The 26,223-nt window shown below is 36.0% G+C and overlaps 1 protein-coding gene across 10 annotated transcripts in view; it reads left to right on the top strand.

Moving 5' to 3' along the window:
• CCNY (cyclin Y) overlaps nucleotides 1-26,223 on the top strand; it is a 306,063-nt gene that overhangs the window by 234,521 nt on the left and 45,319 nt on the right. For all 10 annotated transcript variants that reach the window (XR_008912391.1, XM_007504712.3, XM_001365891.4 and 7 more), the window contains one exon: nucleotides 23,720-23,820. Coding sequence is in view for 9 of the 10 variants with exons in the window: in XM_007504712.3 (XP_007504774.1) it covers nucleotides 23,720-23,820 (101 nt within the window). In the remaining variant the exon portion in view is untranslated. The remainder of the gene's footprint in view (nucleotides 1-23,719; nucleotides 23,821-26,223) is intronic.

Genomic DNA, 26,223 nt, shown 5'->3' with positions numbered 1-26,223 from the left:
TTAAACTTTACTATATACATCTAAAGAAAAGGTCCATTATTGTCAGTTTAAATTATCTGTGTGAAATAAATTTTTAAAGAAGATACTGTCTTGCTTAGGTCATTCTTAGTTGTTAGATAAACTCAGGGATTATATTTGATAAGCTGAATAATAGGAAAGATGTTTGTTCTGTTCTTTAGCCTAAAGAGTGAGTTGCATAGCCTCTTCTGATTGGAGGGAAAGGAGGTGTGATGTTTTATGGTTCTTAAAAAGAAGATTCCTGTTTCCATTTTCAATTTACTTGAAATTTGTTATTTTAATAAAGTGGACTTTTAAATTGAGGTTGGACATATATATTTTAACCTTGGGTGAACTGAAGCAGAAAGCTACCATTTTAAGTTTTATTAAAAAGATATACTTTGGATTGTATAATCCTGGCACCCTCCCAGGACTTGGTGAGATCTGAAATGTAGTTGCATATCAACCTTTTAAATGCTGAAACTGTTTAACAAATCATGAAATGACTTATTTTTTTGGCAGCCCCAATTTGGAGATTCTCAGAGTATTCCCAGAAACTTTTATCTTCCCTTGTGCAGCCATTCAGGAAGGCAGTAAACTTACATCTCTGAAGGACTCTAGGTCTTACTGGTTGTCTTCAGAATTTGCAAGGAAGCCAAGTAACTTTTATCCTTTGTTCCTCAATCTTTGTCCAACTCCGAAACCTGCTCAGAGATTTTGATGTAGCTATTGTAATATGTTGGCTTTGTCCATTGGGGTTTGACTGAATTAAAATCAATTTTTTTGAACTCAGCCTTTCAGTTTTCTGATATATTAGGTGTGGGCTAAGATTTCTCACAATAACTTTTATTCTTTTGGGCTCCTGGACTAACTAATCACTAGTATGTGATCCCGGAACACTCTTAATGCATTGCATATTCAATGATTAGGGGGGAAAACAGAGAAACAAAACAATATTAAGTTTTATGTTTAGCGGAAATGCCTTGCCTATGCTCACATTCAACTAATAAGTGTCAAGTCTGGAATTTAGAACCCAAGAATCTTTTGACTCCAAGTACAGAAGGCTTTCTGTTAAGCCAAGCTATCTTTTGAGAGTATTATCATCTTCATTACAGATAAGAAAACTGAGGCTCCAGAAAAGTAAAGAACCTTTCTCATAGGTCTCATAGTCAATAAATGGTAAAGTTCAGATGGGAAGGTCTTTGTCATGATTCTTGTGAACCCTGTACTCTTTCCACTCTACCATGTCTCTTAATTGCACTAAATAAATTGAATTCCAGAAAAAAATTATTGGGAGTATTAAATGTAACTAATTTGATATATTTGAAGATTGAATTTAGGAACAAATGCCATACACATTTTATTTTTGTTTATGGTGCCTCGCATATGGTATTCTTTCTTGTTTTAAATTTTTATTGATATCTTTTGTTTTCCGTCACCTTCATTTCCAAATATATCCCCCCTCCCCATCACTTACAAACCTGTACTTCTAACAAAGAAAAAAAAGGAGGGGGAAATCTAGCAAAAAATTAATTGGCCTAGAGACAGGAGGTCCTAGGTTCATATGTGGCCTCAGACACTTCCCAGCTGTGTGACCCTGGGCAAGTCACTTACCTCCCATTGCCTAGCCCTTACCACTCTTCTGCCTTGGAGCCAATACACAGTATTGACTCCAAGACGGAAGGTAAGGGTTTAAAAAAAAATTAATTGGCACAGTGACTGACTGATAGCCTATGCAACATTCCACACTATACCCTTTCTTTGGAAGGAAGGGAGGGAAGTCTGATATTTGGTTTTGTGAGTCAGGAAATCCATATTCTAATCACAGTTCTGTCATAAATTGTGTGATCTTAAGCAATTTATTTTTTTTTCAGTTTCTTTATAAGATTAATAAGTTGGATTTTAGATGGTTCAAAAAGTGCCTTCCTACTCAAAAATTCTGATCGTTGTTATTAGGTTTTAAAATACATAATAGATGGTAACGGGACATAAGTTTTCTTCAGTTGTTTTCATTGGCTACATCTCTGGTAAACTGGAGACAAAAGCATTAGGTAATATATGAAAATACTTGCTAGCTCTAGATCTTAGTATTTATTTTAAAACCATATAGGCAAAATATGATGTTGAAAAAAGGACAATTAGACTGACAGTTTAAAGGGACTGGTTTGATAGGAGAAATGCTGTGAGGTACCTCTCCCTAAAGAGTAAGGAGGACATCCATATTGATTTGTGATCTGATAACCATTTAAGATTTTTGCAACAGTCAGCCAGTCAACAAGCATCAATTAATTGTCTAGTGTGTACCAGCCTCTGTGGGAAGAAGTTGAGAGAAGATTTGAGGAGGAAGATTTTTTTTTCTTTTAAATGAGAACCATCTTGTTGTCTTATGAGAAAATCCTACAAGGGGAATTTAATGTAGTCTGTAAGGAGCTAGGAGCACAGGATGTTTGGGGAGAGATTTTCCTGTGTTTATTAAAGAGAAGGCAAATAAAAGACTATCACTGAAGAGAAATATGAAGATCCTTCATAGACTTCAATCATTTGTCTAGTGCAAGGTGATTGACTCTCGAGACCAAGTTTCCAGAAAAGTTCAGAGAAATCAATTAATGATATTTTGAGGGTTTGAAGAGGCTTTGAAGGCAATTGTGATCTCATTTATCAATTCTCTCTATATATTTTATAATTTTAAATATTTAAATAGAGATGAGGAAAAAGTAATTTCTAGTGCCAAAGGAGACTTCTCAAGTTCATTGGATAAATTAATATTTCATAAATTGGAATGGGGGGGCTCAAGTTAATGAGAAGAAATTTCAAATTTTTAATGAAGGGATATGTATGTTATAGAGAATATTCCTGGATTACTAAAGAGTTTGGGATTAACAAATTAAATATAGAGCAACAAGAGTCAAGTGGAAGGCTGAGGTTAGGTGGCCTACAAGCAAATATGGTCAGACTCCAAAACCCATAGGAATGTGCGATGGTGTCATGCCTGGTTCACTTCAAGAATCATTCTTGCTCTGGAAATGAAAGACTATTTGTTTTTTACTATATTTTTATTTTCCTAAACACCATGACTTTGAGCCAGAAGCAGAATGTTCTGTTTCAAAACTTGCTAATATGATCTTAAGGAGGCACATTAATTGATTCGTGTGTGTGTGTGTGTGTGTGTGTGTGTGTGTGTGTGTGTGTGTGTGTGTTCTGATCACCTACCATGTTCATATCACCATTGTAGGCACTTTGAAGAGCATAAAGAAATAGGGTCTATTGCCCTGAAGAGATGGAAAGAGGCTTTTGATTATAGTATTGATTATGATGCTGATTATCTATTTCATAAGGCTTTATTCTCTCACTTTTTAAAAATCCTTGATTTTGGAATTTTGGAGTTGGAAGAGACCTTAGTAGCCATATAGTTCAACTGGTAACCTGGAAAAGATCCCTTCTTCAATATACCTGAGAGATGGTTATCCAAAGTATGCTGGAAGACCTCCAATAATAAGGAATCCATTCCCCCTTAAGGCAGCCCCATTCTGATTTTGTTTTGATTGTTGAGGTTTTTCTATCTTAACTTTGCCTCTTTTATCCGTTACTCCTAATTCTGAAGCTATAGTGAAGTCTAATCCTCCTTCCCAGTTGACTTCCCTCAACATATTTGAAGATCACTGTGACATATTCTTCCTTGACCCAAAGTTTTTACCAGGTTAAACATTCCTAGGTCCTTGAGCTGATTCTCATATAACATGAACTGGAAGCCCTTCACCATCCTGGAAGTTGAATCAGGAGAAATGTTCACTATTTTTTAGTTTTTAAACAAAATCATAAAATTCCTGGAAACAGGATTGTGTAGATCACAAAGTATTGATGATCTCTATAGGAAAATGTTAACATATGAGAGTTTTTTCTGATATCAAGGAAGATTTCCTAAAGAGATTCCTGTCTTAATATTTGCTGTTTATTTCCCTTTCTCTGTCTTTTGCCCCTTAATATTTATCCTTTCTATTTCCCTTTCTAACTTCATTTGTGCCTGTGTTTCTCTCTATTCTTACATCTCTCTTCCAATCAATTCTCCCCTTCAACTTTTGGATATTAAAAAGATGCAGTCAGATAATGTGTATGAAAATTCTTTGGAAAGCTTTTAATGCTTTTATTTCTTTTTCATCCCCTCATTCCTCTCTTTTTCTGATTTCCTGGCTGCCATCCCTTCTTTCACTACCAATGAAAAGTTTTCTTCCATCTTTGCCAACAGGCTGCCTATTTTCCTGATGTCTTGTACTGATGAACTTGAAGGATACAGAACCCATGCCAAGATGGGTAAAGCTTTATGATCTCTGACTTACTCATTTTCCTAAAAAATTCATGAAATGGTTTGTGAGATGTTTTATTCATAGCAATGATACTTTGTACCTGGTGTTAGGATTTTGCCCCTAAATAAGCCACTGAAAACTTTAAAGGTTGTAATTATACCATTTAGGAGCAGGCTTCTCTGATTTCAAAGTTTGACAAGCATTGCTATGGGATTAGAAGGAATTATTCCAGGGAGCAGCTAGGTGGCCCAGGGATTGAGAGCCAAGTCTAGAAACAGGAGGGTCCTGGGTTCAAATCTGTTCTCAGACACTTCCCAGCTGTGTGACGCTGGGCAATTCACTTAACCCCTATTGCCTAGCCTTTACCACTCTTCTGCCTTGGAAACAATATACAGTAATGATTCTAAGATGGGAGATAAAAGTTTAAAAAAAAAGTTCCTTATTTCATACCAATTCATGATTCCTCAAGCTCCACTGTTGTAATTTTTTACTTTTGAGAGTAAGCAGGGGAAGAATAGGATGGTGCATAATTTTCTCTTAAATTAATCTGGCACTCAGGTCTTCTTTGCGATGCTTCTCCCTCCCTCCTTCACTGGCCCATTTTCATTATCTCATCCCATCTCTCTATTAACTTACTCAGTTAAATTTTCTTTTAATTTAACCAGCTTGTACAGTGGCCTCTGAAAGTGAGAAAGGGAGTAAGGGGGAAGTTAGAGAAGGAACAACATCTACTTTATTAGGAGCTGCTATTGCTTCAGGGTCTGGATTTTGTAACAAAAGCCAACCAAAGTAGACAGCACTCTCCCTTTTCATCTCCTTGTAAAATGTGGTGGCCTGCTTTTCTTCATTTAATGCTTCATTTATTTTCACTTCCATAAAGTGGATTATAGAGATTTTTTTCTGCTGGAAGACATGGAGATACACTGCCCTTCAAAGTAGAGCTTTCTTTCCTCTTCCAACAATGTAGTCCAGTGGATGTAGTGGTGGCTTGGCCTTAAAATTTCAAAACAGACCAAAAAGAGGAAGCAGCTCCTTAAGGAAAGATATTCTCGAGAGGACAGAAGGCCATTTGGCCTCACTATCTCTGACTCTGGAAATTTTCTTCCTAAAGGAAAAGAAAGTTCTGTTTATCCTCCTCAGCTGACTATAGTGAGAAGAGCCTGGGATGGAGAAGCAGCACATCCAAGGTCTTATCTGAGCCCTATCCCAAACTAGCAGCACTAACTAAACTGGGGACTTTGAAGTTAATCTCTGTGGAAAACACATGGGATGTTTTCTGTAAAAAGAGAATCATGCTAGCTTGCTTGATAGATTGGTTGTTGACGAGTCAATCAAGTAATTTATATGAAAACACTCTGCCTAAGAAGTGTCAGGCATCTTGTAGCTATTCTTGGTCTTTATTGACATGTCATCTGGCCATAATCTTTTGTTTATGAGTCAAACTCACATCCCAAAGAAATTACTTAAATATATTTTTTCCCCTTTTTGGTCAAAACCTATGATTTCATAGGTATTGGAAACTTCCAGTGTGAAATCTTCCTTCACCAATGCAAGATCAGTAGCTTCTCTTGATTTTAATATATATGGAAATTGCCTTAGCACTCAGAGGTGAAGTCATTTGCCAGTGGTCATGGAGCTAGTCGGTGTCAGAGGCAGAATCTGAATCTTAGGCTTCCTGACACCAGGATTAGCTCTTTATCTACTAAATCAGGCTGCCTCTGAAAGTTAAAAAGTAAAAAAATGATGTGTATTTCTTTGATTTAGCCACCTGGAGCCCAAGCTTGTTAACATGCTTCTGGGATATGCCATGGTATAGAGGAGGTCCAGCTGTGAAATGGCCACGCTGGAAGAGGTGGCCCATTTCTTCATGTACTGCCCCATCTCTCTCATGCTTTAACAGAATTTAAGGCTGCTTTACAAATGCACTGCTCATAAATGAAACAGATTGAAGGCTGTGTCCAAATTGGTACCATTGCCTTGGTGATTACATTGTTATATCTTAGGTATTCACCAGTTAGTTTGAGTCTCTCGGTGTGTTCTCTGCCTCCCCTTCTTTCCTCTTGCCCCTACATCCACTTGGAAAAAGAGGCCAAGTCTGACTATCCTATATAGGTACCTTTTTGAATTTTCATATTAGTGTTTAAGGAAAGGAAACTATAACAAAGCAGGTTTTTATTGTGTCTGACTCTTCATAATCCCCTTTGGGGTTTTCTTGGCAAAGGTAGTAGAATGGTTTGCCATGTCCTTCTCCAGCTCATTTTACAGATGAGGAAACTAAGGGAAATAGGGTTAGGTGACTTGCCTAGGGTCACACAGCTAGTAAATATCTGAGACTAGATTAGAACTGAGATCTAATTAGACTCAGATCTCCCTGCACTCTATCCACTGGGTCAACTACCTGCCAACAAAGGGGGTACAGAAACTGAATCTTTATCTTCTGGGATAATCTAACCTGTTGTCATTCTCATTCTGGAAAATAAATTTTATATTTTAAACCACAGAGGCACCTGAGATGGCTCCTGAAATGAATGGGTATAAACTCACTCAAAACTTACACAGCAATATGGCATATTTCTGACTATTGTACCCAGGAGATGAAACAGTAATAGAAAATGGGTCTTTGAGATTGCTTCTCGAGCTGTCATATATATAAAATATAAAAATCACATAAATAGTATAAATATTATAAACCCAGGACTGATTGTTTTGTGTAGGAGCAGTCTCGCTAAGAACATTGCAAAAGCCCCAGGACATCACTCCATAGCAGTGTCAGTGCCCTGCCTAGCAGACCTATTTCTCCCATATGATTTTAGTCCTCAAGGACATCTCACACATCCTAAATGCATCTCTAGGGCCGTCTCTTCTTGTCATTAGCTGTAATGAGGACGAAATACATCTTCCCATAGAGGAAATGCATTGCACCATAATGGCACCATAAAGGGCTGACTCCTTTTGAAGGAGGATGAAGTCACTTATAAGCCAACAGTTTGCAGCTACATTGTACACACATCAGACCAGAGGTGGGTGCTGCCACATAAGCTGCCACCTTCTTGTACTCCTTGGCATTCCCAGTCTGGGCATTGATTGTTTTGCCCTGTCAGCTTGTCTCCCAGCCTTCCGTCTAGACCCTTTATCTGTATGTCCTTCTGGCATCTCAAGTTGAAGGCGATAAATGCCACCATTCTTCCTAGCTTTCTGACAACACGCCTGTCTTCTCTACTTCACTTATTTTTCATCTTTGCTCTTTCCTACTCTCCAACAGCCTCTCCTCTTCCATGAGAATGTCAGGTCCTTGTGGGTAGAGACCTTTTCTTTTCTATCTTTGTGTTCCAAGCATCTAGTAGAGTGTAATAATGCACATTGTAGGCACTTGATAACAATTGAGATGAATTATTAAAAAAAAAAAAAAAACCCTGACCTTCTGTCTTAGAACGGATACTCAATATTGGTTCTAAGGCAGAAGAGTGGCAAGGGCTAGGCAGTTGGGGTTAAGTGACTTGCCCAGGGTCACACATCTGGGAAGTGTCTGCGGCCATTGCATTGCATTTTATGGAGTGTGCTAAAGGTTCTGTGATTGGCCTAGTTTGTTTTATATGTGATTTTTATCATGTCACCCTGATGTTCTGTCTGAACACAGTAGGAAGCAGTAAATGCTTGCTAACAGACTAGGGATAGTGTTAACCCAATGATTCCCTATTTTCCTTTTCATATTTATTTTATTTTTATTATATTTTATGAGATTTATATTTTATTTTAATCATATCTGAGTTCAGTCCTCATTTGTGTACAATTCTTGGTTGAGTCATTTAAACTGCCTGATCACATGGTTTGAGGGAGATATAATTGGGGATGTAGACTCTAAATGATCACCATAGTGCAAATACTAATAATATGGAAATAGGTCTTGATCAATGACACATGTAAAACCCAGTGGAATTGTGCATTGGCTATGGGAGGGGGGTGGGAAGAGGGGAGGGAAAGAACATGAATCATGTAACCATAGAAAAATCTCCCAAATTAATCAAATAAATAAACTTTTTTTAAAAAGTTGTTTAAAGCACGTGGCAAGGATAAAATTTCTCATCTCTGGGGGCTTTAATAAAAAATAGAATAAAATAAAAATAAAATAAGTAACACATTCTTAAGACATACTTAGCAGAACTATACAGCATGAAGAGCTCATACAACATGGGGAATTGGAATTATAGAATTTTTTAGTCTGAAGAGATATATGTGGCCAGTTGGTTCAACTGAAAAAAATTCTGAAAAATAATCCCTGCTATAATACAGAAAACAAATTTTCGTCCAACTTCTCTGCTTGAATACTTCCAGTGAAGGGATCTCGAGGTAGCCAATTCTGTTTTTGGATAGTGATCATTCTTAGGAAGTTTTCTCCCTCCATTAAGCCCATATGTGTTTTCCTACTCTAGTTCTGCTTTCTGGCAGCAGAAAAAGAGAAGGGAAGAATCAAAAGTAGAATGAGTCTTGGGACTCCTCCAGATGTTGTTGTTCAATCTTTTTTAGTCAGGTCCAACTCTTCATGACCCAATTTTGGGTTTTCTTGGCAAAGGTACTGGAGTATTTTGCTATTTCCTTCTTCAGTTCATTTTACAGATGAGGAAACTGAGACGATAGAATTAAGTGACTTGCCCAGGGTTACTCAATACCCCAAGAAAAGTCCGACCCACTCCAGGCTATGGAATATAGACCAATAGGGAAAATGATGCTACAAATATTGTTTGGAGTTACTGTGTTAGCCATCATTGTATGCTATTGGATTTATAACATCGTATATAGTGCCTTTACTGGAGTGGTAATAGAAACTATAGGACTGATAGCCAACTCTACAGTGTTTATAACGACAATGCCTTTTACAGATAACAAAGTAGTATGGCAGATAATTACCCAAGTTTATATATTTGCCATGGCAGCTATCCAAACGGTTACATACATTAGGAACATCCTCAAATTCTTGACACCCAAAAAAGGCAGCCTAGATTTTAGTACTAGATAACACTTTGGAACAACAACTGGTCAGGAAGATGTGTGATGAATATTTAGATAAGCAAGGGAAAGGACAGGCTCAAGATGGAAATGGGAAAAAGACAAAAGTACTGGCAGGTACATAGAATAAGGACAAAGATAAGAAATCAAAGGACCAAAATAAGAAAGAGGCAGAGGGAAAAGATAAAGATAATACAGAAACCAAAAAGATTCTGCCATTGAGAGTTATTGCAAAGATTTCTGATACAGCTGACGTTATTTATTCAAAAGTTCACAGACCATTTTCTACCTAGGAATTGGATTCGATAAAACGTAGATTCCCAAAATTTCTACTAGAGCCTTACAGAGCACTCAAAGAGCTGAAAAGGGCTTTCAAAATTTTCAAACCAGATTTTGAAGATTTGGATTTTCTTTTATCCGAATTATTCAGCCCTCATGAGCATATACAGTTTATTGACAAAACCAGAAAAGACAATTCCCTGACAAGTTGGCCTACTGTGGAGGAAAGGGAAGACTTTTTGCTAACCCTACAAGCTTGACATACCTGAGAAAATGCAGGGAAGATCTCCTGCAAGCAATCAAGTCTTTTTGTTCCAAGCCCAATGTTTGGAGCAAATTTGACAAGTTAAGTCAGAAAAATAAGAACATCCTGAAGCATTTATCGACAGACTGGCTGAGACAGTTGAAATCATCATGGGTCTGAATCAAGACTCATTAGAATCAGTGGCTCATGTTAGGAGACAATTCCTGAGAGGTTGTAATTCTAATTTAAGAACTTCTTCAGGAATTATTTCCCAAAATACGATAACATCATGATTAATGAAATGAGAGATGCAGCCACTCATTTGTATGATAGCAATAGGGAACAAAAACAGGAAAAAAAGAGAATTGAAACAAAGACTACAACATACAGAGGAATCTCTTAAGCAAAAAGAAATTGAACAAATTAAAAAACTTATAAAACAATTAAAACATATTCTAGACACTCATACCAGCAACAGAGAGGTAAAAAAGAGACCATGAAATGTTTTTTGTGCCACAAAGTGAGTCACTTGGTGAAATATTGCTATCAAAAAAGGAAATATGAACAAAATAATAAAAGCAACAGAACACAGGGAAGAGCATATTATGAATCAAAATCAAACCATTGCTGTGAACACTTTAATCCTAGAGAATCAGAAACCCCAGACTTTGAGAGTATGAAACTGGCTATAAAGACAGGAGAAAAACCTAAATATTCAGAGATTTTGACCAAGGGCAGACATCCATTATGAATCCAGGATTTGAAAATACTTGAAAATAAGAATGGGCATGGAAGAAAGGAATGGTAGAGTATGACACTTAATAAGGGACTTGCCGGATTGAAACATAAAAATACAAAGGGAGAAGAAATTACATGGGTGGTACCTAAAAATGAATTTATTGGGTCTGTGAGAATTTATGATAAAGAATCAAATCAAAACTTAAGTGAAAAGCAGAGACAAGTAAAGGAGATAGACCAAGAGATCACATATATAATAGCACAGATGCAAGCTGATATACATATGGTGCATAATAACCAGTCATGAGAAATGTAAAGAACAGATCAAAACATATTTAGAAAACTTCTTTGAGTGCAGATTGAGTTCAGGGATTGAAATGGAGATAAAGAGACTTCATGAAAACTCCCGTGAATAAAATCATAAGTTGATGAAAGAAACAGTGAAACAAAATTTCAATTCCCTGCAACAAAATAACCAAATAAATGCACAGACTAAGGTTACTATGACAGATGTATCTATAGGAGCTATAAACAGTGTAAATAATCTCACAGACATGGATAAAACCCCACTTGGATCAATTAGAAATTCAAAAAGCTATTTGGTACAGACTTCCTTAGAGAAAATATCTAACTTGAATCCAGAAGCTGAAATTTTTCACCCTATACAAAACAACTTAGAAAATTCAAATCTAAAGGGAAATGGAGCTGAAAATACAGTTAATATTGATAACCAAATTGATAAATCAAAATTGATAAACCAAAAGTTAATATTGATAATTCAAAGTATTGGAAGTGTAACATCAGTTAGATTTGAAAACACAAATAGAATTCAGGGCACAACAACTGCTATGTTGGCCAAGGGTTCAAGAAACTTCCATGAAGCCAACATTCTGAATGGAGGGGAGAGGTCTGACCAAGTCAAAGTATATGAACTAACAAATAGCTATGGTATAAATTCATATTCCAAAGAAGAGGAAGAAAATACCGCATCAAGTGTAAATAAAGATCAGTTAGGAACTGAATTAAACCAAAATATTTTAACTGGTCCAACCATACAAATAGCAGAGGATGGAAGTGCAGTGCAAAGTGACAAATTGACAATTCAATATCCACAGAAAAGCCAGAAACAACCAAACTTGGCTGTTTCTAAATTTGTGCCCAAATATTTTCATTTACAGTGTCTGAGGCCAGATTTGAACTCAGGAAGATGAATCTTTCTGACTCCAGACCTAGCACAATATCCTCTGTGCCACCTGGCTACCCTTTCTTCCATTTTAAATATGGTGCAGCTTTCTCTCTCTGTAGAGTCTTCTCTTGTATAAGCTAAACAGCCCTGGTTCCGTTAGTTAATATTCCATATGCTTTTTATAATCCTGTTGGCTTTCCTCAGGATACTCTCTGACTTAGCAGTATTCTTCCTAAAACTCTCATCCCCCAGACTGAACAGAGTTTGTACCTGTTGTGTGACCCAGATGATAGTACAGAAGGACTCTCACCTCTTAACTTTTGGAAGCTGAGCCTCTTTCAGTCAAGTCCAAGATTACATTGACTTTTATGTTTGCCTCTGTACTTATATGGAGCCCAGTGAAAAGTCTCACATCTGCTTATGATGAATTATCTTCATGACTTTCCCATTACGTAATTGGGAAGTTGGTTTTTTAAAACTGAGATATAAGACCAGATGTTTATCCCTACAGAATTTTGTCTTTTTAGAATCAACTTCTTGTTGTAGCTTGTCAAATTCTTTTTGGATCTGGACTCCATCCTCCAGTGTGTTCTAACTTTTTGTCAACTGCTAATGTGATAAATGTGCTTTCTATGTCATTATTTAAGTCTTGCCATTGATAATTGACTGATTGATGACTGATTACTCTATGAGACCAGCCATTCAACCATTTCTGATGTCATTAAATTGTGTCTTCCATTTGGTCTACATCCCTCTATCTTTTCCACAAGAAGAAAACAAGAAACTTTAATAAATGTTATACCAAAATCTAGGTAAACATATCTATAGCCCTTCCCTTGACCTACCAGTTTAGTAACCGCATTCCCCTCATGCCACCAAAATAAGAAATCTGGTTATTCAACCATGACCCATTTTGATAAAGCTAATGCTGACTCTTTGCTATCATTGCTTCTTTTTCTAAATATTCACTAGCTGTGTCCTTAATGAGAAGCTTTAGAATTTTCTCAGCTCATTGGTCTGTAGTTATCTATAAGCTTTCTTGTGCATAGATTTTAGAGATGTAGGAATCAAGCAACTTGGGTTTTAATCTCAGTTTTACTTCACTAATTCACTCTGGGATTTGGAGGTAAATTGCTTAACTTCTCTGCTTATTAGAGTCCATTTCTGTGCTATGTCCTCTGAATTAGTTGATTTATAAGGTTTGATTCAGCTTGTGGATTCCAAGCCTTAATATTAATATGCAAATACACAAATCATCATCATAATGATAACATGATAATAGTTATATTAATTATATTAATGCCTATAAAATTCCTTATTTCTAAACTGAGTGCTTTAAACTAGCCAATTTTCAAGGTCTGATCTAATTCATGGACTCAGTGTTACTATGCAAACATACAAACAGTAACAATTGTGATAATAAACATTTTCATTAGGTCTATTAATGCTATGTTATTTATCTTATGTAATCACAATATTATAGCAAATATACAATGCTATTACTTATATTAACATAATATGATTATAATATTTTACTATTAAAACTACAAGTAACCTGTGATTTCATTATAGAAAATTCCCTCTACCAATGGAAATATTAGTCTTAAAACCAATGGTTCACTGTTAAAAATGTTAATATAATCAATCAATTAATTATGCATTCATTACATTCCTACTATGTGTCTGGCTCTGTGCTAAGCACTGGGGATATAGACACAAAAATGAAGATGTCTCTTCCCTCAAGGGAAACTATATATAGAGATGTATATTATAGATAGGAATATTGACTCATGCACAGGTGGTCATTTTGGAGGGGAAGGCATTCTGAACAAACTTATTGTTAATGTGAAGAATTATTATCCTCTTATTTTTTTGTGAGTTGCTCTGGTAATAAAGATGAAAGCAAATATCTTGGGTTCATTTAGGTAATGAATGGTTCAGAGGTGGCTGAATTTGGGGAAGCTATTGAAAGAAGGAAAGGAAAGTGTTCATTGGGGAAGGGTAGGCTATCCAGAATAAATGTGTTCTTTTAGTAAGCTTTAAAAATGCTATTTAGCAGATCTTAAATGGATTATAATAGGTTTAATCTATAGCAATGGAACTCTCAAAAAGTATCAGGAACTTTTAAAAAATAAACCACAAAAAAAAATCCTACCAAATAGTGAAAATAGCACTGAATTCATATCACCTCTGCTGCTTTTTATCTGTGTAGCCATGGGCAAGTCACTAACTTCCCTGAAAATCAATTTATTGATATGTTAAATGAGTTATATTGGAAGTTCTTAAATCCTTTCTAGCTTTAAATCATGATTCCTATGAGATTGGAAGCTCCTTGAGAGCAGAGATTATGCTTTTTCATTCTGTATACCAGGCCATCAGATCACAAAATTCAGAAATGGAATAGTCCTTAGAGATTATCTAGTCCAAGCCTTATTAATTTAAGGTCTTTTAAAAAATTAATAATTATATTTACTATTGTTAGTTTTCTTTATAATTCTATATATTTTATTTCAGACATTAAAAAAACCATTATTCTAAAAAGGGTCCAATGTCTTCACTAGGCAGCCAAATGGGTCCACAAAAAAGGGAAGAATCCATGACCTTTGCCAATATAGAGGACACAAACTCCTGACCCCAAAACAGATTATTTCTGTTATTTTCTTTCCCTCTCTCCCTTGCCCCTAACTCCTGAATTAATCAAACCAATATTACCTTGTCTTGAAAGGGATAATTATATAAAGAGGAGGAGAAAGGATTATAGGATTTTATAGCAAGAAAAGACTTTGGAAATCAACTGATATTTAGAAATCTGTTAATTTTACAAATGAGGAAAATACTACTCAAAGAAAGCAAAAAGGATTCCCCCAAGTCAGTGGCAGGGGCTGGGACCAGAAAACGAGGCCACCTGATATAGATCCAGTATCATTTCCCTGATACTACCCCTAAAAATGTTGAGGAAGAACAGGCATCTAGCTGAACTATGGCAAGGATTTTTCTTCCTGTGGGTATTAAATAGAAAGGGGGAATAGGGTGTGTCATTAGACTATAAAGATTGTGAATTGAATGAGTCAGAAGAACAGTATTGATATTACTAACTGTACACACAAGATTTGTTTTTCCCATAGATTCCCGATTCTGTGTTTATTTTGGCATTCCTGTCCAGTTTTAAAATTGAACTGCTTTAAGACTGTCAATCAAATCTGCCAAGGGATTTACTTAAATCAAGGGCAGGAAGATCATTGGGTTCTAAAAATAAAGAGTAATGCTTGCAGTATTATTAGTAGGAAGATGCACTTGTTTTAAGGCTGACTGGTCATTTTGTACATTTGGTTCATCTGCTGTGTCTGGCACCAGAAACCCTTCTCTCCTAACACAGGACGTTTTTGCTTTCTCAGAAACTAAGGCGTAAGGGCACAAGAACCACAGGGTACCAACCTGGTGGACAGGGTCACTGCTCCAGGGCAGATCCACTGTTATTAATATATCAGCATGGTATGGTAGAGAGAGCTGGCTGTAAAGTCAGTGGACCTCTGCTATCTAGTCCTGGTTCTCATCGATCCACCAAGCCACCTAGCTTCCCCCATGCTTCTTTCTTAATACACTCCCCACAGACTTCTTGTTTGTAGGTCTATAGACAGATATTATCCCACCTCTGTTGCTTACTCACTCCGAAAGTTAGAAAATGATCAAAACCTTCTTGAGCTGAATTCCCTCATTTGTAAAATGAGAGGTTGGACTAGATGTATTTTAAGGTTCTTTTCTAGTTTTTTGATCTATGATTATGTTTATAATGGTTTTCTATAGTATTAGCTCTTTGCTTGTAATACCAATTTATAAAATGTCTTATATCCAATAGAAATTCATTAACTTAAACTGGAGTTTTTGAGATTTTTGAATGTGATGCTTAGGAAACAAGACCAACAATTCTCGTATGCTAAAGGACTTTCGTGGTTTTGTCAGATTATTTTATAACATAGACCTAAGGTAAACTTTAACTTTTAAAATCATTCCTCATTTTACTATTTAGGGTTTCTCAGTTTACAAAATATATTGCATTTGAAAGGAACAAAGCTATGTTATTTAAGACAAGCCTCTTCACAAATTTGCATGAATCCTTTATCCTCAATCCCCTCTTTTCCTTATTTATTATGGTTTGGCACATAGTGGATGTGAGCAGGCTACCACAGATTTTATTTTAATTTTAAAATAAGATATTTTGCAAAAGAAATGGTGTAAATGCTATTCTCCAATGTATGACCAGAAAAAAAAGGCAAGTCGGTCTTATAGCTAGAAAAAGGGATTCACAGATGGACAATCCATATGCTCCATTGCCTACTATATATAATTGGAAAGTGAGCAAAGCAATATGGCTGGGCCTCATGCAGTGAACTTATTGAAGGATGGACATTTTTGATTGACTGTAGTCTCCATTTCTGGAAGGAATTCCCATGTCTATGAGATCAAAGATCATTTGAAATGTTGTATTTTTAGTGTATACATTTCAAAAAATATATTTAAATGCATTTTATTTTTCTATGTATATTTTTAATCCTTTACATTTATAGCAAGCCACTTATGATGCCCGTCATGTAAGATTATGTCATATATATTTTTTTCCAATTGTCTTCCAGTACATACAAATGTAAAATATTCTGATGTTATAGATAGCATATTTAACTCAATTGTTTGGCAAGCAAAATGATACATTTATTAAGCTAGTATTTATGATGTTTCAAGGGGCATGCAGCCACACATATATTATATATAAAGGTATGCTATGTTTGTATGTATATATATAATTTCCATTTACTCAATGTTTGAAGAATGAAATGTTTTGGTAAAGTAAAAATTGAAAAATCTTGTTAACTGAGAGTTATATGGATAGTAGCGTATAATTTGTTGTGTGTACATATATATGTAAAACTGTGTTGATGAGTGTTATATGCTTATGTATGCATTATATATGTGTGTATGCACACATATCCATACAATCACATTTACATGTGTATATGCACACCAGACAAAATTATCAGAACATTAGAGTAGAGGTTGTGAATCTTGAAATTTCTCAGACTTGTGAATGTTAAAAATTTCCACATTGGGGAATTCTCCATTGGAACAATTCCCTACTGGGAACATTCCCCATTTTGACAGTGAGAACTCTACTTGGATCAGAAATGGGAGGACCTCTACTCCACCCGTACTTAAGACTGCTTTAGGGGAGAAAACTCCTTGCTAAACAATGAAAGTACTTAAACCCATACTTATAATGAGGCAAAAAGTTCTTTAAGCCTTGCCTATTTTTAGAATTAATATAATGGGGTGCTAAGTACCTATTAAAGGTCAGACAACTTGTAAACTTGCCAAGAGCAAAGAGTTGAAAACTTATTCAGAAGTTTTTTCTGGTACAAACTTACTCAAGGGATTAGTCGACCCAGCAGTGTTTTTAGAATGGGCTGTCCTTTGGGAAAATGTCTACTGTGATTGATAGATGTAAGGACTTAGGGGAGGTGACATAGGAGAAAACCCCCTATATAAGAAAAAGCAGGTTCTCTTGAAGGGAATTTCTCTTGAGGGAGGCTCTTGAGAAGGGGAGCTCTTGGAGGACAATCTCTAAAGAGGTCTTGCTGGAGCTCCTCTGAGGGGACTCTGTCCCTCTGGAGGCTCTTGAGAGAGGCCCTTTGGAACAGTCTCTGGCTGGAAGGCTCTTTGAGGAGGACTCTGGCTGGAACTCTCTCTGAGGAGACTCTGACACTAGAATCCTTGCTTAGACAGATCTTGTGGTGAGTGATAAAAGACTGACTGACTTGATCTCTCTCTCTTAAGACTCAGGTCTAGGCCATGTTGGCTTAAGGCCCTTCATACTTATTTCCTTTTTCTCTCTTTCTCTCTTTTCTTTAATTCCTCATTGTATTATTAATTAAAAATCTCTATAAAACCCACTTGACTTGGGTATATTCATAATTGGGAATATTTCCCTGGCCACCACCTTATATTTGATTTAAAACCAAGACACTGTAGTGAAGCAAATTTTCTGCGGTCACAAATTTACTCACCCACTTTTATATCTACTATAATTTATATCTTCAACTATTTTACTTATAACAGGTGAATAGACAACTTAAAAAAAATATCCTAGGAGTGATACAATATTTTTTTACATTTTTTTTTGTGCTGATTTCAGAATGCAGGTCATCACTATAAACATTAGTTATCATTGGGCAAGATTGTAAATTTGGTTGGTGTAGATTTGACTAAAATTATGACAGTGAGGCCTTGTAAAGTGCTGTTTTTTTACGTGGTTTTTAAAGTTCTGGTAATCAATCTATTTGCTTGCCGTTTGTATCTTTTACTTAAAAGCAGACTGTGGGAGAATTTATTTCTCTACACTTTCCCTTCATTTCCCCCCAACCCCCTGAATCAAGAATTCTAGTTATTGGAAATTTTCAGTTCCTTGGATTTCAGCTAAATGGAAGTTATTATAGATAAATCCGGACATTAAACAAATTACTAAAAACCCTAAATGCTACTTAATGTCATGAATTGCATTAAAAATCAAAAGCTATATAATTAATGATTAAGAAACTTCAAGTATGAAATAATTTGAAGACTTTTAGAGTTAAGTTAAGTCACTTGGCAGTAGTAGCTGGCACTTCTAGGACTTCTGTGAATCAGTATTAGACTGGGAGACCCATACTAACAGCATGGAGGAACTCCAACAGCTGGGCAACTTTCCCATGTTGAAGGTTTCTTTTCCCCCCTTTTTTTTCTTTTGCCTCTGAAACATTCAGGTCCTTTGTGCAGCTTGTCTGCTCTGTGACACTGATTTCACTTAATTAATGGCAGTAGTTCTATAGCCTGTAAAGGGGGAAAAATGAGGTTGATGAATGGAAATGGTGGGGGAGGCAGTTATCCTTTCTCCTAGAGTGTTGTCCACACTCTGCTCTTGAGGAGAATGTGTCTTAAGAGGAAACAGAAGTCAGTTACTGTCAATTTTGTTCCATTGTTGGCAAAACTGCAATAGTGATTCTCTTTTCCTTTTACAAAATTCTAGAACTAATGAACAGTTTTTAAACATGAAAATATATACATATCCTTTCTGAGAAAATATTAATGACTAATTTATATATTATAATGTATACTTATAAAATAAAATTTATAAATATAAAAATTATATACATATATAAGTATTGGTAATTAGTATTTTAGTATACTCTGTTTTGAGAAACAGATGTGTCTGAGTGCTTCAGAGCACTGGTTCTGGAGTCAGGAAGACCAGAATTCAAATCCAGCTTCAAACATTTCCTAGCTGGACAAGCCACTTAACCTCTTGATTAACAAAAGGATTCAATGGAGAGGGAAACTCTAAACTATTCCAGTATCTTTACCCAGAAAACCTCACAGATAGTTGTGGTCCCTAGGATCACCTAGAGTGAGACACAACTAAACAATAGCAACAACAGAACGTGTCTTTTTAAAAGTTGATTTTTTTTCACTCAATAGTTTTCAGCTGTATCTTTAGTTCCTGATCTTACAATCTGCTACCCTCACTGACAGCTTCCCTGCAGAAGCTTCAAAAGAATATATATATATATTTTTTGCCGTTTTTAAAGTCACTAAATTGTGAATTCCATAGGCACTTGCAGAGAGATAGAGAGAACCATTTGTACATATTTAGGTTTTCCTAATGAGACTTTTAAGAGTTTAATTCTGTCAACCTGGAAATGTCAAGTAGAAGTTGACATTTAAGTTGTAACTTGGACTTGATCTCCTCTCCTTCTGTTCCTTCCTTAAACAGCCATAGAAAAGTGTGAGCTTAAGTAGTAATGGGCACCAGGACAAACACTGCCTTTAAAAAAAAAATCTTTACCTTCTGTCTGTGCATTGGTTCTAAGGCAGAAGAGGGGTAAGGGCTAGGTAATGAGAGTTAAGTGACTTGCCCAGAGTTGCACAGCTGGGAAGTGTCGAAGACCATATTTGAACCTTACACCTCTTGTCTCCATCCTGGTTCTCCATCCACCATATGTTGCCTTTTACATTTCCCGACTTTGGTTATTTTATCATGGGTAGCAGTATATTTTAGAGGAGAGAGTGCTTGAGTTCAGGAAGATCAAAGATAAAATTCTACTTGAAAACTTAGTGCTTTTATTTGTGTTTCAGAGAAATGGACTTGATGATGTATAAAGCACATAATTATGATAGTGAACAAATTGTGCTAAACCCAAAATACTACTTAGTGTGACAAGTTGCATTAAACATTAAATGCCTTATAATTAATGACTAAGAGGGCACTTAACCTCTTGGCCTCTATTTCCTTTGATAATATGAGGATAATAATATCTACTTCACAAGGCCATTTTGAATCCCAAATTAGATAATATATGCAATATATACTTTGTGAGCTTTAAGCCATTATATTATTATATCAACTAGCATTTAGGACATTGTAGTGTTTTGGTAATACAATAATACAACCCCCCTAATACAAATATAAAATGATGGTTTTATGGACTTGTGGTTCCCTCAATTATCCCATTTTATGGGGGATAGATTTTAAGAGAAGAGTTTGCTTATTCTGGTAACAAATAATATTTAGGACTTTTGTAGTGTTTTTTTTTTTGGTAATACAGTAATACAACCCTCCTAATCAAACTATGAAAAATGTGTTTGCAGACTTGTGGTTCCCTAATTATTCCATTTTATGAATGACAGATTTCAAGAGAAGAATTTACTTATTCAGCTAGCAAAGGCCTTAAAGCTTTACAAGTTCCATAATTTTTTGATATGAGACATTATTTTAATATGATCTTAATTTTAGGGTAATGAATGAATCAACTGGTTATATATAGGCCTTAAAATATCTTTTAAATTCACCAAACAAGATTGATTTTGCATACTTTTTTTGGAGTATGAAGAGGCCAGGCACTGATTTCAGGCGTCCTTTGGGATAATTTCATTAGCTGCTAAAGAACATACTTTAGCTGTCAACATAAATACAGAACCAAATGGAAATTTGACTGCTGTCTAAAGAATCTAATTTTTAAAAAAAATCCACTTTAGAATCAGAATTGTACAGCTAGTGTCTACTGATCCCAATTTCCAGGCAGGTTGTCAAAAATTCACTTAGTTTAAGATTAGATGTCACTTACTTGTAACTTAAATTATTTCTCCCCTACTGGGCCCTGTCAGAAGTAACTTTCTCAGTTTTAAACTTCACCAATGAGCTTGATACTTCATATAAATGTGGATTGCTATATTGTTTTGCACATAGTCCTTTCACATTTTATATTGGTTAGAACTAGGATACAATCTATAATTATTCTCCTAGTAAAAAAGGAATTTGGAGCAGATAGGTGGCTCAGTGGATAGAGTATCAGATTTGGGTTCAAATTTGACTTTAGACACTTCCTAGCTTGTCATCCTAGGTAAGTCACTTAACTCCAATTGCCTAGCCTTTACTTCTATTCTGCCTTAAAATCAATACAATATTGATTCTAAGATAAAAGGTAAGGGTTTAAAAAATGACAACAAAATTGGTAAAGATCAAGAGAGCAGCAGTGAAGTAAATGGGTAGAATGAGTATTTAAATGGAAAGATAAGAAAAAAAAATCCTTATCCTTCCATCATAGCTTTAAGGCTAGAAACAATATATAGGGAAAATGGATTTATCAAAGTAGTTTGTTATCGTACACATATGTTGTTGGGGAACAAGTTTGTAATGTAAACAATGCAGAAATTATTGCTTCTTGCAAAAATATAGGACTTCATATTTCTCTAAGCACATTTTTTTCCTCTTCATTTCATCTTCATGGCACACTCACAGGAATCCTTCTCCATTACCATTTGTCATCCAACCATCAATTATTTGCTGGAATTAGGTTGTAGGGTTGGGATGGTGTGGGTGGTGGTTCTGTGTTGAATTAGAACGTTAGACCTCCCAGACACTTTAACTATAACCTCTTCTCCATATCCCTGTAGGAGCACTTTTTCTTTGAAAAAGGAAAGGAAATGGTTATTGTCCCATGTCCCAATGCCAGCTAATCTGTTGACTCAATTGCCTAGGAAGACCTGGGTTTGAGTTTCTCAGTTTGTTTTGAGAAGTTGTAAAACTCAATCAGTAATGTTACTTCTATACATTAAGACTCCAGCCAAAGAGAATATGTGCTGTCAAAATAATGTAGCAATAAAGCTGTCACTCTTTCCTGCAGGGCATTTTCTACTGAGTTTGAGCAAGAATGAACACTATTTAGCAATTCATTGGTTGTGACCAGATTTATCATACTTTAAAAAGGGTAAAAAGAAAGGTAGACAAATTCTTAAGAAATAGAGATTCAAGGGATGGGTGCACATAGGTGAACATACTCCTCTGTGAGAGGAAAAGAGGCAAAGAGAAGAAAACCTTCATCAGTCACTGAGTCTGTAGACCAGTGAGATGGCTACTTCATCCCAAACACCTACTGCTTAATTTCATTTTTAGAGCCTGAAGATCCCCTGACTTCTCTGTCTTCTCCATGGCTTGTTCTCTCTCAATCACAATAGCCCCTGTACCACCTTGGTCCTGATTCTTCTTGACTCAACCACTTCTTTTGGCCAATCCTGCTCTTTCTTCCCCATTTCTTGTCCAAAAATTACAGTTTTTCTTTAACTGCTTGAGTGCCATAATAGTCTCAGTCTCTAACTCTCTCTTTCTCTAAACACACACACACACACACACACACACACACACACACACACATAGTTGCAATTATTTCTCAAGATGGAATCATTTTGTTTTTATAGAGTCTAGAACTATAAGAGGGTTTAGATAATTTAATCTGACCCCCTCAGTTAGTTGAGGAACCTGTAGCCCAGAGAGATCCCACTGATTCTCTATAGTCATATAAGGAGTAACAAAACTTGTTTTTAAGTCCAGGTCCTTTTACTCCTTAAAGAGAAATTCATTTGGGATTTTGGCTCATAATGGAGATGGGAGCAGGGGGGAGAGAAGCCTATATTTGCACCAACTAAATTTGTACAAGACCTGAACAGTTATTCATTTCTTCTGTTTTCTGATGTATCAGCTAATATTTTAAAACAGTTTTTGACCAGAACTTTTCATCCCTTGGATCAATAACTTTATTTTTGTATCTTATATATTTCTAAAGAGCAGATCAGTCAAGAGCATAAATACTAATTTAACATACATCTTTAATTAAAGCCTAATGTGTTAAAGGCCTCAACATTCCAAGTAAACCCATAAGAATAGGAAAGTTGATTCCCTGGAATCTTGTTATAATAGTGACATGGTGGATATGGATGGATTCTTCTTATTGTTAAATAAGGAACTCGCAGTGTGGGAATTCCTCCTATTGGAGAAGATTGTACGCTGGCTCTGATTTATGGCTCAGTAGATAAATCCTAGGGAGTTGCCTGAGGAACTCTGAATTATAACTGTTCAGTGGCAATGAGAAATGCACTGTATTCTTTTGAATCTTGCCTTAGACACTAGCTATGTGACTGGACCAAATACTTAGCTTCTTGGTGCCCCTGTTTCACCCTCTGTAAAATGAGATTATCAATAAGTATCTGCCTTCAAAGGGTTGTTGTAAGGATCAAGTGAAATGATGTATATAAAGTGTTTTTGCAAAGCTTTAAGCACTATATAAATGCTAGCTATTTTTACTATTATTGTTATTACAGAAGACTTAATTTACCCACCATTCAAGTGGACTTGTGTTACTCTGTAGCTTTTTTTTTGTTCTCTTTTTTGATGCAGAATTTGTTTCAATTTTTTAAAAACCCAAGGAAAAGCAAATGCTTTTTACTTAGTTAGATAGAAACTTTAATCCTGTTCTTTCAGCTTTCTTTCAGCTGAGATTGCTGCTTTTGGGGGGGAGGGGTGATCATCTCCAGTGAAGGTGGGGGTGGAGTTTCTACAGAGTATTCAGCTGTGTATAATTGTTGTTATTTTGTTGCCTGTTTTTTTCCTAGCATCCTCCAGGACAGATGGGAAGGAAGTACAGCTCCTGTTCCACTATTTTCCTAGATGATAGCACAGTCAGTCAACCAAACCTCAAGTATACAATTAAATGGTGGGTATTGACATCCATGCTTTAACTTCATATGCCAGTATGCCTTAATGATGACTTAAAGAAAAGTGTGTGTACATGGTTGAGAATCACCAGATCAAGAACTTGGAAAAAGTGGTTATCCTTTTGAAATGTATTAGACTTGAGGACTTACAGAATAGAGAGGGGGAAGCAGGTGCTATTAGCCCCTTATCCAGGCAGTATCCCCATCCAATTTCTAGTGGCTCCCGTGTAATTCCCCTTCAAGGATGACAAAGAGCAGTAGTGATCCAACTTACAGGTAGCCAAGATGGCTTGTGGGAGAGTAGCAGAGGTCATGGGGATGAAGTAGCCAACACTTATTGATTATTGCAGGTTTCTTTTCTTCTCTCCCTCAATTTCTCTCCTTCCTTTTTCCTTTCCATTCTTTTTATTCCCTCTCCATTTCCCCCTTTCATTTCTTTTTATTCTAAGCTTTTAGCAACCATCAACAAGATATTATTAAAACAAAATAGAAAATAATTGCACAAAAATTTTTAAAGTAAAAAACAAGGAATTTAAAAAATGTTTCTTATTTTTGTTAGAGATCCAGAGAATTAGCATCCTCATATCCTTGTACAGCCTTCCCCCTTCCCCTCTACTTTTTCTTTTTAGGCCATCCTAATACAATACACTTCTAGCACCTTTTCGTCAAAAAATGCAAGGATGTTTCAAGATGTTGAATATTAAAAGTTAAAGAAGGTAGTGAGAGGGCAAGCATAGTGTAGTAGAGAAAGCAGTAAAAGGGGCAATCTACTACCCTACCTCTGTCATCTTGGAGCCCTGTAACCTCAGTGGGCCTCAGTTTCCAAATCTACTAATAAAAGAATTTACTTTATAAGGTCTTTTAGGTCTAGCCTTCTGATATGGCCAAAACTGAAGTAATCAATAATGATGAGCCTTTGAATAGCACCTGAAAGGTGACAAAATGCTACCTTTATAACACCTCTAGGAAGTAGGGAATATAAGTTATCATCATCCCCAATTTACAAATACAAGACCATTCACAGATGAAATCTATGGAAAATATCTAAGCCCTTAGAAGGGCACAATGATTCTTCTAGGAAAGTGTGTGTTTGTGTGTATAATAAATATAAATACATGTATGTAATATATATATATATGTATTTGTATATTTAAAAACTTTTTTTTAAGTCATTCAAATTCTTAAATGAAAAAATGTTGCTTTTCTTTGAGCCAGATTCTCTATTCCAGTTGCTATTACAGATATCTGTAAAAATGCAGGCTAAATCAATCAACAGGCATGTCTTGAATGCCTCTTGGGTGCCCAGAATTGTGTTGAGTTGGATGGAGAAGATTTGGATAGAGGTTTAAATAGAATTCCCCACTCCACCAATAGGGAGATATAGTATATTCCCTCATTCCTTTGGTGATTGTGGACCCAGTAAGTGGCATTAATTATAAACCTGTTCCCTATGATTCACAGGAATTCACAAGATTCACATGGAAAGAGGAATTCATGATAGCTTGGCTGCACCTTTTTTTGTGTGTGTGGCCCTGCCCAAACTACTTAAAGACCTTTGGTTCATAATTTACTGCTTGAACATCGCTGCTTGAAATAGTTTTTGGACCAAGTTGTTAATGTCTGTAGAAGGGAAATGAGAAGCTGGGAAGAGCCCTGCCCTCTCACCTCACTGGCTGATGCTCAAGGAAAGCACAAAATACAGAAGCACCTGATTTTCCTTTAATCATGGGAAACAGGAAGAGATGCTGAATGAAACAGAAACATCCCTATCTCCTACCATGGCTGCTCGCAGAATCATTTGTATTAGGGCTATTGTCTAAAAATCATGGAATCCAGGGCAGCTAGGTAGCACAGTGGACAAAGCACTAGACCTAGAGTCAGAAGAACTTAGGTTCAAATCTGACATCAGACATTTCCTCACTGTATGACCCTGGGCAAGTCACTTAACTCCAGTTGCTTAGCCCTTGCCTTTCTTTTGTCTTAGAAATGATTTAAAAGATTTAAGGATTTAAAAGTAAATAAATAGAAATAAAAACCACAAAATCTGATAAACTTCTTGTGTGACATGAAAGTTACACACACTTGATGGTCACAGCTTCAGATTGCTTTTTTTCTATTCTGTAATGTCCAAGCAACCCCTGATTTACAAAGGGACTTTCCCTATAGCTGTCATCCCCACTTCCATCTCCAAATCTCACTCTATCCATGCCAGATGCAAAAGCCGTCAGGACTTTTAGGAACTAAGCTGTTCCAGAAGCAGAAGGCAATAGACTGAAAAGAATACTTTAGAGGAACTGACCTTAATGGCATACCTGAGGCACTCTGCTTATGCCTTGATCTAAATACTATTCCCTACATTGCTGGAGTTTTTTTTTTTGGCTCTTTTGGAAAATTTTTCATTT

The sequence above is a fragment of the Monodelphis domestica genome, chromosome 5 (assembly GCF_027887165.1).
Source record: "Monodelphis domestica isolate mMonDom1 chromosome 5, mMonDom1.pri, whole genome shotgun sequence".
Lineage (NCBI taxonomy): Eukaryota > Metazoa > Chordata > Mammalia > Didelphimorphia > Didelphidae > Monodelphis > Monodelphis domestica.
Note: the sequence above shows the minus strand (reverse complement) of the source record. Positions and strands in the feature narration are given on the sequence as shown.